A 14922-nucleotide genomic window follows, 5' to 3' on the forward strand; every position below is an offset into this window, starting at 1 on the left:
CTTGTGGAACTTTATGTGCCCTTTGATACGTCCCAATAATCTAGGAGGATTTGCTACAGTGTATTATAAGCCAAATGATAAATAAGTGTGTTTATGAGGAGGGATGCCTGGGGGTTTTTTGTTTGTAGTTTTATATTAGTCGTTTGCGTATCAAAATAATAATAGAGCCAAAGGGGCACAACCAATCTATGGAACTACTGGAGCATATTAAATTCTGATTTTGAGTCCAAATTATAAAAGGGGGAGCAAAAAAAATCTAAGAGGAGGACAGAAAAGAACATACACAAATTCCCATTTCATGAAAGAAGTCTCTACACAAAAATGGGAGGCAGGCTTGCAAGCCACACAAAGCTGGACCCAATCTCTTCCAACCAATAGCACCGCTTCTTTCCATTATCTTGTATACCTCTCTGATTTTTGTTTTATTTTCATCTTTATATTTAAAATATATATATATATATATATATATGAACTTATGAGAGCCAAAAAAGATGATAAATAAAATAAAATTAAAACCATTCATTTTCATCCCCGAGTATATGAGTCGTCAGCCTCTCAGTCTCACCTGTTATGTACCGACTCACTTTGTGTTCAACGCCATATTCTCTTCTTGTTTTGCTCAACTAATCGTAACAACATTCTCCTCTTCCCTGCGCCCACTGATTCTCCAGGTACCGTCAATTCTGGACTCTGCTCTTCCCTCCTTTCCCAGTTAGAGATGTTTCCATTTATATATGTATATATATATATATATATGCATGCATGTTCAGCTCTTGGCTTGTAGTTTTAATTCAATTCCCCATGATTTTTAACACCTCAAAATCTCAAAGGATGCTGTTTTTTTTTTCATTGGATATATATATATATGCTATTCATGAGCTTTATCAACTGTTTGTTACGTCAACTTCATATGGCGCCTGGGCTGCTGTTTTCTATTCCTTGCCTTGAATGCTCATACTTATTGTTCACTTTCCTTTCTAATCTGCTTGATTGGATACATTTTACGTGCAAGGATTTGGAATTCCTTTTACGAATTTTATTTTCTGCTTCTTCTGTCATCTTTTGCAATTGAAATTTGAAATGTGTTGTTGGTTGGCAGATCATCCTCTTGGGTTAAATAAGAGAAGCATATGAAGGAGTTGGTTTTTTAAGAATTAATAGGGTAAGAAGGTGTATATGATAATTTTTAAGTGCACGCAACAAGACGCCATATGATGGCCACAGCTGCTGCTGCTGCTGCTGTTGGGCTTAGTAGTACGGGGAAGAGGCTCTTTAGTTCTTCCTTGTATTATTCAGATATCACAGATAAGCTCTTTTATCTCAATGATCACGGCTTTGTAAATTGTCAATTGTCTTCAACAAAGAATGTTGTCACTGCCAGAAAGTCGTCTTCCAATTACAGTAATTCCAGATTTCCATCTTCAAATAGACATCAAGATCAGTCCATCAGGGCTTTAAAAGAGCATGCAGATACCGCATCTGCTCCTTCATCAACCACACATCAATTGCTAGAACATTACAACGACTTGGAGGAGGAAAGCTACGATCTTGAATATTCAGTGGAGGCGCTTCTTCTGCTACAGAAGTCTATGCTGGAAAAGCAGTGGAATCTTTCCTTTGAGAAAAAACTGTCAAGAAGAAAAATAACTGATAAGAAGATACCTGTCACTTGTTCTGGGGTATCTGCTCGGCAGAGGAGGATGAGTACTAGGAGGAAAACTTTCAGCAAAAATACCTTAGAAATGCAACCCAGCATCAACAAGCATCTCAGTCCGAGGCTGCTGCAGAATCGTATAAAGGGTTATGTGAAGGGCGTTACGAGTGAGCATTTGCTGACTCACACTGAGGTCGTACGCCTGTCAAAGAAAATTAAGATCGGGCTTTCAGTGGAGGAGCATAAATCAAGGTTATACAACTTTGTTTTTCAGTAATATGAACCGTAAGCACTACTTGAATAGGCCAATGTCTAAAAAAGGAATTTAGAGTTATCACATTTCTGAAGCATTGATTCATTGTTTAAGCTAGATGCCCATAGCACTTCAATATGCTGTTTGACAAAAGACTTATATACTTCCTAGTTATGAAACTTCTGCACAGATAGCAGGTGGTTTCTCTTTTTACAGGGTAAGGTAGGTGTGGGGGGTTAAGTAGGGTGGAGTATATCTGTTTCTGAATGTTTTAATTGACTGCTCCTTTGGAGTGAGTTTACCCTATGAAGATTGGATACTTCTGAAAGAAACATTCCAGTTTTGTATGGATGTATTTAATACTTATTTCTAATCCTGGTATTTTATTTCCAGACTGAAGGAGAAACTGGGTTGTGAGCCCTCTGACGAACAACTCGCAACTTCATTGAGGATTTCCAGCACTGAACTACATTCAAAGTTAATCCAATGTTCTTTGGCAAGAGAGAAGCTGACAATGAGCAATGTTCGTCTGGTCATGTCCATTGCCCAAAGATATGATAACATGGGTGCTGAAATGGCTGACCTTGTCCAGGTGATTTTCTGTTTTCACTTTAAACATGAGATGCCAATATTTTATCTGACAAAACGATTATAACTAAAACGGAAATGTAATCCAAATCTCATATGAGAAGCTCATTATAGGGTGGCTTAATTGGACTACTACGCGGGATTGAGAAATTTGATTCATCAAAGGGGTTCAAAATTTCTACTTATGTTTACTGGTGGATACGTCAGGTGAGACCACTCTTTTCAATTTAAGTGGCTAACAACTTAATAAGTAGCAATATGTATCAACTATCATGAAAGATTGATTCCTTGGCTTGACTAACACTGATTTACATTTTCCTTGCATTCCAGGGTGTTTCAAGAGCACTGGTTGAAAATTCAAGAACCTTAAGACTACCTACACATTTGCATGAGAGGTTAGGGTTAATCAGAAATGCAAAAGTTAGATTGGAAGAGAAAGGAATAACTCCATCTATTGATGTAAGTTTTTTTTTTTGGTTATCATCAGAAAACAATTACTTTGACCACTAAAGTATATGTGAACATGCCGATGCCAACAATGTTTCTTTATTTATATACATAATAAAATGTTATGATCCATTTATCATTTTTTTCTTGCCTGACGTGCATTTCTTTTAATACACTTTGTTTTCAGAGGATTGCAGAAAGCCTGAATATGTCCAAAAAGAAAGTTAGGAATGCTACTGAGGTACTAATTGTTTTATTTCTTCTGTTTTATGGGATTCCTCAGTTGTTCTCTTATACTCACCATACAGTTTCATAATGCGTAGGCAATCAGTAAGGTTTTTTCGCTTGATAGAGATGCATTCCCCACTTTGAATGGCCTTCCAGGAGAAACTCATCATAGTGTAAGTGCTGACTTCAACTTTCTGCAAGTCCCATTCAGTAAATTTTATTACCTTGAATGCCAGCTTCTATCTTGTAATTAACGTTTTCCCTTATCATTTTTGTTACAGTACATTGCTGATAATCGCCATGAGAACATCCCATGGCATGGGGTGGATGAGTTGGCACTCAAGGTAAGCAATATATGGAATGGTCTGAACTAACATATAAACTGTTAGAGTCCTAATTACAAGGAAGTAGGTTCAAACATATCACAAAAGTTCCCACCTAACAGTTTACTAGAAGAAAAACCAAACTAGTTTGATCTTCAGAAAAATAAAAATAGAATACTAAAACGCAAACAAGTTTGATCTGCAGAAAAAATAAACAAAATAATAAAAGCCTCATGAAAGTGTATATACTCACACACACACACACAAATATATATATATATATATATATATATATATATCTGCAGAAAAAAGAAACAAAATAATAAAAGCCTCATGAAAGTGTATATACTCACACACACACACACAAATATATATATATATTTGGAATCATGCGACAACTGGTAAAGGATTACGCAAGTCAAACTGAGGACCTCCCACTCACAATGTTAATATATTTGCAGGATGAAGTAAACAAGCTCATAAATATGATGCTTGTGGAGCGTGAGCGAGAGATCATTCGGCTTTACTATGGTCTGGATAATGAATGTCTTACATGGGAGGACATTAGTAAACGGTAAGTTCAAATAAGTGCTTGAGATAATGGGTATAGCTTATATTCGCAAAAAGAAATGAAGTGGGACATTTTTTTTTTCCTGTCGATTAGAAACACCTATGGTGTCCGTATGCGCTAAACTCATAACAATCAGATAACAGCTTGAATGGCAGTCATGGCTGCCATCCATCTAATGAAATGTATGGGAAAGGAGGTGTAGTACGTACCTGGGGTATCTGAATGGTAAACAAAAGTCGGATGGACTAAACACACACAAATGCATGCTTCTATAGTAGATCCAATTTATAGATATCCATTTGTTTCTTACATTCATCTAATTTTTTTCATGCACTTGATTTGACTATGTTGTCATGTCAACTATACAGTATAGGATTGTCCAGAGAAAGAGTTAGGCAAGTCGGACTGGTTGCTCTAGAGAAACTGAAACATGGTGCGAGGAAAAAAGACATGGAGGCCATGCTAGTCCAACATTAATTTGGTCTGTATCATTTTAGACACCAAACAATGACTATATATACAGAAAAGGAAAAGATAATTGTACCTTCAATTTGTTTTCAGGTCAGTATAGAAGATTATAGGGTCCATGACCCTAAACGTTCTGTAACAAGACCGGAAAACACTCACTAAGAACTCGTTGGTGCCCGTAGCTTGTTTATTTTTATATGTATTCATCTTCAGAGAAACATTTAGTGCCACTCGGATCATCTTTAGTTATGAACTTATAAAGTGAGCCAAATAATTTTCCCTGTGCTATACAAAGAGAGTATTTAATGTGTACTTGCACCAACAAGAATTGATGGTTGGATAACATCAAGTATATTTTTTTTGTTATTAGAAAAAATATTGTCTATAAATATCAATGTTTGAGATTTGTTAAATCTGCTGGTTTACTTGCACTGTCGGTGCATAGAAGAATTTTATGGCTATACAAAGCATTTCCTCTTTACTTTTTCTCAGTTATGCAGCCCAAGCTTTCCTATCTGATTTTGATGAAGTTGTTTTGGCAGAAGAGCTGGGTTAGCTGTAATGGCTAAGTTCTCTTCTTTTCCCTCTTGTCTTGGGCCTTTTTAGTCCTCCAATGTAACACCACCAACAAAAGAAAAATAATTACTCTCTGATGTGAATATTGATGACAAGTCTGAAGTGCAAAATTACTCTAGATATGGTTTTGTACTTATTTTTTTTGCAGTAAATGTGATTCGTTACTTTCCCTCGGAAGCTTGCAAGTAATCTTGTCTCGAGGGCATTCAATCTTAGAGGAAGTCTTGAGACAAGATTTGTTAACAGGCTTTGCTTTTTCGAGTTTCGTTAGGAGCTGAAGTTCTTAGGCCTAAGAGAGTTGAGATTAATTTAAAACTAGCTGTAACTTTTATTTATTTATTTATTTTTTTTGAGTTAGTTTATGAAAGCTGCTATTTGCTAACTTTTGTAAGCAACAATTTAATGGTGCAATTTTTGAAATAAATTGTCTTTTTTAAATTTCACCAAACACCTTTTTCATAACTTTGCCAAATTGGGCCTTGATTAGCACAACTAGTCTAATCAGAACATTGTAACTTGGGCCAGAAGACTGAAGACCAGTCCCATAATCTCATCCAAAGGCACCGTCAAAGAACTTCGGAAAACACACATATCAGTCCTAACAGAATAACGCCCTCGTTGAAAAAAAAACAGAGAGGAGATACTTGATTACTTGGCAAGGCCGGAAATTTTGGATCGGCGAGGGCTCAGGAGTTTGAGATTGGATCTAACAGGGTCCTCTCGTTCTTGGACTACTACAACCTACGTCACTTGAGATTTACGGTTTGCATTAAAATATATCTGAGGCTGGCACATCGGAAAGTGGAAAAAGGAAGCGAAAAGTCCCATTTCAAGAAAAGAAAGAAGCCAAAAAAAAAAGAGAGGAAAATATCAAGGGCCAGAGAAGAGAAGAGATGCTTTCCACGTGTCGTCTAGATATACGCATATCTGACAAACCGCCCAATCTCCACTCAACTGTAACTAGTTGATCTCAGTTTCTTACTCCCGAGTTTCTCTGATATCAAAATCAATGGCCAAGTGCTTAGTGGTGCCCCATTCCTATTCCTATTGCTACTATCGCTATGGGAGGAACTCTAGCAGCAACAGGAACAGGAAGGCACCTCCGCAACAACTTCAGCTCAATTCCTTGGCCGCCGGCACTCTCTTCTCCGTCGCCACCTCTTCAAACTCTTACACTCCCCTCAATTTGCAACGCCGCCGAATTCTCAGCGCTCTCGAGTCCGATGTTCCTCACCCTCTTCACCAGGTACCACTCTCTTTCTCTCTCCCTCTTCAATTCTCATTATTAAATTTTACATTTTCTCTTTGCATCAATACTACTCCAACATGACGATTGTCTTACTCATGTGTGATTTGTGAGTAACTTTTCGGTAAATTGCTCACTTTTTACAAATTGAAACACAAACCAAACCAATCATTTATTCCTTACATACAAGTTTCTCATCAGCGCTTCATCTCAATCAAACAATCTAATACTTAACTTGTTTGCTTGGAAGGGATCGGCGAAATTGAAGAGTAGTGAGAGTTTTGAGCAATGGGATTCATGGACAGCAAAGTTCTCTGGCGCATCCAATATTCCATTTCTGCTGCTGCAAATGCCTCAGATCATCCTGAATGCTCAAAATCTTATGGCTGGAAATAAAGCTGCTCTTTTGGCAGTCCCTTGGCTGGTAAAGAAACATTACACCAGCATATTTATTATGATTGCTTCAGGTTTTATTGATTTCACTTCTCTTGGCTTTTATTTTTTCCGCCCTTTACTATACTGTTTACAATATTTTTTTGCATCCAATACAAATCATCTGGCTTTTATGCTATGTTCTATATCGATATTCATCAAGTTGAAAGCTTGTCTTAATAACATAAATCTGCTGTATTCAGCTGACTTGACTAAGCTCTATTCCGCTTCAACTTTATGTCACTCAAAGTTTTAGATTTGAATAAGCAAGTTGTTTTCGTACACTTGTAGCATTTGAAAACCTAAGGGAGGGAATGTTGTAAATGCAGGGAATGTTTACTGGTTTGATTGGAAACCTTTCGCTGCTTTCATATTTTGCAAAGAAGAGGGAGAAAGAGGCGATTGTGGTGCAAACATTGGGTGTAGTTTCCTTGTATACTGTATTTGCACAGCTCTCCTTGGCAGAAGCAATGCCACTACCATACTTTGTGATTACCTCCATCGTCGTGGCAACCGGTCTTATTTTGAATTTTTTGAATTACTTTAATTTCCTCAATCCTGGACTCTGGCTCTTCTGGGAAGATTTTATTACTGTTGGTGGGCTGTCAGTTCTTCCCCAAGTAATCTCTCTTCTCTCTCTCTCTCTCTCTCTCTCTCATAAACACACAAGACACAAGTAGAAGTCATTTATTTATTCATCTTGGCTGGTAGGGCATTGAATTTTTGTTCAGTTTTGATTTATTTTCTTGTTTACAATTTTGGTCGCAGATTATGTGGTCTACATTTGTTCCATATATACCCAGCAGTATCGTGCCCGGAGCATTGGCTTTTGTTGTAGCTGTGGCAGCTGTAATTATGGTAATCTCAACCACTCATTGAGATATACTTTACCTTTTGGTCATTTTGTGAATGAAGACATGACTCCTCAAATGTGTGATCATTAAGATGTAGATTGTTTTGGTGTTGCATACACCCAAGAACTGACTTCCTTTTTTCAGAGATTATAATATTTGTGATTTGGAGTAAATAAGAAACTTTAAAATGGCTTCTTATATACCTTATAAGTAAAAGGTTTCGTTCAAACTTTGTCAGTTGTGCTAGACTTTTAATTGGCTTCCTATTTCTTGACATGAAGATGAAATTTCCTCAAAATAGGAAGACTAATTTAGGAAACTCAGTATGCAGACCTTTTGGTAAATGTTAACAAAGGTTCCTCCAGTAGAGAGGTCACATAGATATAAGGAGCAAATGATGAGATGCAATAGAATGTATAAGTATCAATGCCATATGCAGCTTTTGCTGTCACTCATTAAGGAAAACAGATATGTGGACACAAGGAGTAGGTCTTTGACAACAAACAATAGGTCTTAGAAATTCTTGTTTATTTACTTTTAAATCAGAATTTTTTTCTGTCCTTTGCTCTGGACATAATACAGAGCTAAAATGGAACTTATTTTGGAACTAACCTCTTTTCTCCTGCATTAGTGATCTGCTTTCAGCATCTGAAATGAAGAGTATTTGTATTTCAATTTTTGTTACAAAGTAAAGTTAGAGAAACACAGGTATTTCTATTCTGCACTTGTTAAGAATGCAGTTGTCTAATATTCACAGGCTCGAATGGGGAAACTCTCTTCAGAAGGAACCAAATTTGTTAGATCAATATCTGGATGGACAGCTACACTCCTCTTCATGTGGATGCCTGTTTCCCAAATGGTACAGTTTTAGAATTTGTAAAATCAATCTTGTATGCATCTGACCACTATTGGTTCTTCCTCTTCAGTGGACAAATTTCCTGAATCCTGACAACATCAAAGGCTTATCAGCTGTCTCAATGTTGCTTGCAATGATTGGAAATGGACTTATGATCCCTCGTGCTCTTTTTATTCGTGATTTTATGTGGTAATTTTCTTTTTTATTGCCTTTGTGGATTGCTCTAAGTACCAATGAGGGTTCATTTATCCAGTTGCTAGTTCCGTTTTTAGTAAGATTGTTAGCTCAACAATGAATGCAGGTTCACAGGTTCTTCATGGGCTTCTTTCTTTTATGGATATGGGAATATTGTGGCCTTATATTGGTATGGTGTTCCTGATGTATGGTTCTTCATTGGTAGCATTTTGTTCCTAATGTCTTTTTGTTGGCGTTATTAATTTCTTCTAAGTGGCATCTTATAATACAGGTTTAACAGTATCAGCAAGGAGTTCTTCTTAGCAGCGACAGCTGGTTTGTTTTTATGGATAGGTTGTTTTTTTGTCCCAGTACCGCACTACTATCCATTTTTATGCTCCACTCCCCCCCCCCCCCCCCCCCCCCCAGCATTCTCCACTTATGCTTTCTGCTGATTAAGCCTTTTTTCTTTTTTTCCTGATGCTTGAATCTGATATGCTTCTCCCAACAGGAATGGCTCTTTGGAGAGATGCTGTGGTGTATGGTTACAGCTCCCCTCTCACATCTTTAAAAGAGCTGGTTTCTGGATCCTAACTCAAAAGATCTTTAAGCAATCCGTATCATAATGTCGAGGATGAAACATAACAGCTCTTATTCCAATGAGAAGCCGGCATTTGATTCTTGTTTGCGGCCATTGCAGATCCCAACAGTTCTTGTAAGGACAGCTGCTAGGGATTTGCTTTCTGGCAGTCAACATGAAAATGCACGCAGTAGAATATTTTGTTATAGACTACTTAAATTCCAATTCCTGAAATGTACGGAGTAACTCACACTCCACGCCCTGTTACAGTGACCCGCTCGGTGATGTCAGAACTTCTGTACCTATGCATATATTGTTTGTTTTGGTAGGCATGAAATAATGAAATGGGGTAAGAGCTCACTTTGAAAAGAAACCTAACCTTCAAGGCTTATCCCATATCCTGCTTGAGTTCGTTTTCAAAAAAATATATATATATAGAAAAGGAAAAAGTTTATTTATGCATTAAAGAGAAAAATTAAATAAATGATATGCAGTTTAGTGTTTGGATATCAACTAAAAATGAAGTATTCTTCCCCCAAAAAAAAAAATCGTAAATTTACAACCTTAAGTGACAGTTTCAGAAAAAAAAAAAAAAAACTGATAGTTCTACATAAAAAAACAAAATAAAAATAAAACACCACCCACCACAACCAGTCTTGCTTGTCTGCCGCCACCACCCACATCACTCCAACAATTGACTATCCCCAACCCTACTATTGTCTGAGTAATTGCTGCCCCAACTCCAACTTCCACTACCACCATCACCTAATACCATCGCTGCCAACACCATTATTACCGCCACAATTCAACCGTTATCAATGTCATTGCCTCAGCCACCATCACTGCCATCAACACCCCACCAATGCAACCACAACGTTGACATCGTCCACCATCCTCAGAACCCTTGATCACCACAACCTTCATTGTTGCTGCCACCATCCAACACCCACCACCCACCACCACCACTGCCAGCATACTCCTGCAATCACTGCCCAGAATCAACCGTCACTGATGCCCTTGTTGCTACTACCACCCCCACCCAAACCACCACTATCTTGCTCTCACCACCCTCACTATAACACCCAAACAATTGACTTTGCTGGACTTCACTATATCTAACAAACCATTATATTGACTTGGAGATTTCCTTGCCTTTATGTCACAACTTGGCACCTGCACGATCTCAGCATATTACGCTTTCTCTCAATCATTAAACTCCTTATTTCTCAGACTCCACAACATTTATCTGCAAAGAAAAAACACAACTCAAATGATCAAAATTACACAACTAAAGCATTTAATCAATAGTCATAAGGACAACAAACATGTATGTGAGCTACCATCGTTCTTATACTTACAATGCTCTGTTTTTTCATACTCGCAATATTTCTCAAGTCACATTTCACCAAATACTTTTATAAATTACAACGGAACTAATTATTCTCACAACATGATTGAAAAATACTGGTTTAAAACTTACTATCTCAAACTACTAACACTTCCTGCAAAACATCTATGGTGCCGCTGTCGTAGAAAGCAGAAAGCCATGAAGCCTGCAAGAGATGGATATTGTTAGAACTGGAATTCAAATTGCTCCATAGTCCATACTATGCGAGCATAGTCCTATTACTGAAGTCCATTCTTTCTTAAAGATAATAAAAGTAACAGGCATGACTTTCTGATAGCACCGATAGCACCTTTAATATCATTTTGTTCCCAAAATTGCCTCATCACCAGCAGTTTGCACAGAAGTGTATGTCATGACTTCCATAAAGGCAGCAGCGTCAGAGAAATATTCAAGTAATTCAATTATGACTCATTGGAGCAAAGGAAGATATTAAATAGTATGACATTGCCCCTATACTTTATCCAGCGTAAAATCATCACAATAAATGGAGCAATTCACATGTCACTAATAGTGCGCATTAGTATAGAATACTAGACTGAAGCAAGTCTGAGAAAAAAACACAGGCTTTCAACACTTTACAAGGTTATGTGATAAAGTTACGTTATTAGGTCGCAGTCTCAACAGAAACTATATTTCAGAAAAGTGAAGCAACAGATCATGTCATAGATGATCATGGAATGTTCAATACTAATCCCAATGCTGGAAAGCAATCAACTCAAATGAAATATATTTATTCCTTATGCTAGTAGAAGAAAAGGATGGTACCTGCACGAGAATTCATCAGCTTCTTCAATTGAACACATTGAATGCATCATGTCGAGTCTTTGCCACTGAGGCTAAATGTTAACAGTACATCAATAGCACTCCATGGGGAATGCATATAATAGCATTTCAGGACTCGTTTTCCAATTGAAGAATTGGACTAGCCATAGAATTGATTGAAAAGATGTTATCCTAGGATGGGTATTTCTTGTTTTCTTCCTTTAGAGCCCATGTATCATATGTTCTTGCTGATGTACAGTTCCTTTAATAGCCTCTGAGCATCAGCCTTCTTTCCTGGTCTAGCAAAGGTAGAACTGATAGATGAAAGGGTACTTTCACCTGGAACATACCCTTTCTCATTCATCTCGGCTAATAATCTCTTTGCCTCAGCTCGGTATGACTTTCGCAACTTCTTCTCCACCTCTGGCTGCTTTGATAGCTTACACCAGCCACAGATTAGTATGCTGTATGTTGAAGAATTAGGACAGGCACCCCTTGCCTGCATCTCATTCATAAGCTCCCTAGCTTGGCTCATCTTTCCCACCTTAGCAAAATCACTAATAAGCACATTGTAGGTGCTAGTATTGGGAACAAAACTTTTGCTTACCATTTCACAATAACGCCTTATGGCTTCCTTCTTATTTCCAATCTTACCATAGCCGGAAACCAATATATCATATGTGGAAGCATTAGGAAGAAAGCCTATGTTCTTCATTTCACTAAATAATTCATCTGCCTTTGTCATCAAACCAGCACCTGAAAGGACCCCTAAAAGAATATTGTACGTTTCAATATTTGGAGAAACTCCCTCAGCCAGCATCTTTGAGTGTGTAGCAAAAGCCCTTTTTAGATGGCTGCTCATACCATATCCACGTATAAGGGCATTGTAAGTAATGGTATCAGCTAAAAATCCTCTTCCAGTCATCTCTTCTAATACTGTAGTGGCCTTCCTGGTCATTCCCAGCCTACATAAGATAGTGATGAGATTATTATAAACATCATGATCGAGGTCAAGCCCCATACTTACAAGCTTCTGATGCATTTGCAAAATTGGATCTACTCTTCTACTCTTTGAAGAAGCATCAAGCAGAAGCCTATGAGTAACTGAGGTAGGGAGAGAACCCACAGCCACCATTTCATTTAAGACATCCATTGCTTTTTCAATCTTATCTTCTTCACAAAGCCCTCCTATCAGAATGTTACAAGTGAATGAATTTAAAATGAACCCTTGACCCTTCATCTCATTCCAAAGTTCAAAAGCATTTTCAGTGTCACCCTCTCTGCAGAATGCAATAATCAGGGTATTGTACGTGACACAGTCGGGAGCCACTCCCAACTCTCTCATTCCAGTATAGACAGATTTGACTTCATATTTCCCAAGCCGCAACAGACCATTTATCAAGACATTGTATGAAACAACATCAAACCCTATATTTTTCTCCACCATTTCTTGGAACAAGTTGAGAGCAATTGACTCTTTTCCCACTTTAAAGAAGCCATCCATCAGAGATGTGTAGTTAACACGGTCAAGAAACAAGCCCTCAGAAGTCATATCCATAATTAATCCCTCAGCTTGTTCCATCCGTCTGCACTTTTTCATGTTGTTCACAAAAGCATCAAATATGAAACTGTTGTCCTCCAATCCTCTAATTTTCATTTCATTGTAGAGATCAAGGGCAAATTCCTGTTTACCTGCCTTAAAACACCCATCAATTAGTATTGCATACACAAAAACATTTGGCAATACATTTTTTTGCACCATCTTCCTCAATAAACCAATAGCATCACCAATCATTCCTTTCTTCATATAACCCTTTATGAGAGAAGAATAAGTGATAATATTGGGGAAAACATGTTTATCTTCCATTTCTCTAAGTATTGCTTCTGCACCGCCCATGTCTCCTGAATTGCAATGCCCATTTATCAAAGCAGAATAGGTGATACAGTTTGGAACTAAGCTGAGATTTGAAATTGTTCGAAACAGGTCCTTAGCCTCGCCGACTTTACCAACTTTAAACAGTCCAGCCATCAAAGCAGTGCAAATTACTAAATCAAAAACTAGGCCGCGAACCACCATTTGGCCTTGAAGGATGAGAGCTTCCCTAGAAGAGCCTGCCTTAAACAAAGAATCCACGAGGGTAGTGAAGGAGACATTATTAGGATTTACACCCATTTTCTCTATCTCCCTTAAGAGCACTTTGGCTTCTGACAGCCTCCCATGCTTGCAAAGACCATATATAATGGAGCTATAAGTAACAACATCCGGGAAAATGCCATTCATAACCATTTCCTCATACAGAGAAAGAGCCTCTTCAAGTCCTTGATGCTTACTGTAAGCGCTAATGAGAGTGGTGAGAGTTATAACATTTGGTCTAAAATTCATACTGCCAGTCCAGTTCTGATCACGGTCTCTCTCATTATGAGGGCCGTCTTCGTTTCCTTGAGATGTCAAAATGTTATGTATTGTACTCTTGGCATTTACAAAATCCCCCACGTGACAAAACCCATGAACAAGAGTATTATAAGTAACAGTATCAGGAAGAAGACCATCCCTCTCCATTCTCTCAATTAACTCGAGTGCACGGCTAACTTGTCCAGCTTTGCAATATCCAGCAATCAAGGTGTTAAAACCTACAACATCCTGAGTAATTCCACCACTGACCAAATTGTCCATAACCCATTCTGCATAGTCTACTAGGCCAATTCGGCAAAACCCGTTAACTAGTAAATTGCAAGTATAAGAATCTATGAATATAGCCCTCCGCAGCATTTGAGACAAAAATCCAAAAGCTTGATAAGGCATTCCTTGTTGGGAGAAGCCCCAAATGAGAGTGTTATAGGAAACAGTATCAATTTGAGTATTATTTCTTAAGAAATGCAGTGCCAGACTCAAGTTTCCGACTTTGCAGAAAGAGTGAATCAATATGTTGCGGGTGAAAAGACTAGGCACAACCCCACAGGAGAGCATCTCAGAGTAGAGAAGGGATACCTGAGAAGACAAACCAGAGGCACTGAAATGGTGAAGAAGCCGATTCCAAAGAGGCAGAACAGGAACGAGGCCATGACTTCGCATAGAGAAGAAGGCGTGGGAAGCATCGGGGAATCTGCCGCAGGCCAAGTAGAGGTGTATAAGGGTGCAAAAGAAGGATGAATAGAGGTGAGTCTTGGATGGTGGGATGGAGTAGTAGTAGTTTTGGGGAGCAAAGAATGGCTTGCCAAATGAGTGGGACGAGGAGGAACTCAAAGATCGAGCCAGGAAAAGTGGACTAGTCTTGGCTTGCTTCTTCAAAAGCTGGCGCATCATATTCATATCATTTGGCTCTCTGCCCCTTTTCCTTTTCCTTTTCCTTTTCCTGAATGAATGAATGAATGGCTATGGCTTGTTGTTAAACTCAGCTATTTTTTTTTTTTCTGAGAAAGGTTTGGGTCTTGGGCTTGCTCTTTCGGGGCCCTTACAAAACACGTGAGACTAACTCAGCGGTAAATAAATAATACAATACAC

The 14922-nt window shown here is 38.2% G+C and overlaps 3 protein-coding genes across 6 annotated transcripts; 2 read left to right on the top strand and 1 right to left on the bottom strand.

Annotated features, from left to right (window-relative positions):
- Positions 1-492: 492 nt before the first annotated feature.
- LOC112185842 (RNA polymerase sigma factor sigA) lies at positions 493-4908 on the top strand. Of its 2 annotated transcripts, XM_024324176.2 has the most exons (11): positions 493-671; positions 1100-1906; positions 2301-2499; positions 2610-2702; positions 2826-2954; positions 3130-3183; positions 3266-3343; positions 3452-3514; positions 3955-4067; positions 4433-4545; positions 4626-4908. In XM_024324176.2, the coding sequence occupies exons 2-10, from the start codon at positions 1212-1214 to the stop codon at positions 4539-4541; spliced, it is 1533 nt and encodes a 510-aa protein (XP_024179944.1). In that variant the 5' UTR covers positions 493-671; positions 1100-1211; the 3' UTR covers positions 4542-4545; positions 4626-4908. The 2 variants fall into 2 exon arrangements, with proteins under 2 accessions (XP_024179944.1, XP_024179938.1); XM_024324170.2 differs by having other exon boundaries at positions 4433-4908.
- Positions 4909-5760: 852 nt separating this feature from the next.
- Positions 5761-9607, top strand: LOC112185864 (maltose excess protein 1, chloroplastic). The gene is made up of 9 exons (XM_024324186.2): positions 5761-6354; positions 6605-6778; positions 7116-7406; positions 7555-7644; positions 8398-8499; positions 8567-8685; positions 8798-8860; positions 8963-9024; positions 9182-9607. The coding sequence occupies exons 1-9, from the start codon at positions 6118-6120 to the stop codon at positions 9262-9264; spliced, it is 1221 nt and encodes a 406-aa protein (XP_024179954.1). The 5' UTR covers positions 5761-6117; the 3' UTR covers positions 9265-9607.
- Positions 9608-9683: 76 nt separating this feature from the next.
- LOC112185873 (pentatricopeptide repeat-containing protein At5g14770, mitochondrial) lies at positions 9684-14808 on the bottom strand. 3 transcript variants are annotated; one of them, XM_024324204.2, is made up of 4 exons: positions 11424-14808; positions 10948-11014; positions 10731-10803; positions 9684-10496 (listed from the first exon to the last, which is right to left on the bottom strand). In XM_024324204.2, the coding sequence occupies exon 1, from the start codon at positions 14728-14730 to the stop codon at positions 11656-11658; it is 3075 nt and encodes a 1024-aa protein (XP_024179972.1). In that variant the 5' UTR covers positions 14731-14808; the 3' UTR covers positions 9684-10496; positions 10731-10803; positions 10948-11014; positions 11424-11655. The 3 variants fall into 3 exon arrangements, with proteins under 3 accessions (XP_024179972.1, XP_024179966.1, XP_024179980.1); XM_024324198.2 differs by lacking the exon at positions 10948-11014; XM_024324212.2 differs by lacking the exons at positions 10731-10803; positions 10948-11014.
- Between the last annotated feature and the right edge of the window lie 114 nt (positions 14809-14922).

This window comes from Rosa chinensis, chromosome 1, assembly GCF_002994745.2.
Source record: "Rosa chinensis cultivar Old Blush chromosome 1, RchiOBHm-V2, whole genome shotgun sequence".
In the NCBI taxonomy this organism is placed as follows: Eukaryota; Viridiplantae; Streptophyta; class Magnoliopsida; order Rosales; family Rosaceae; genus Rosa; species Rosa chinensis.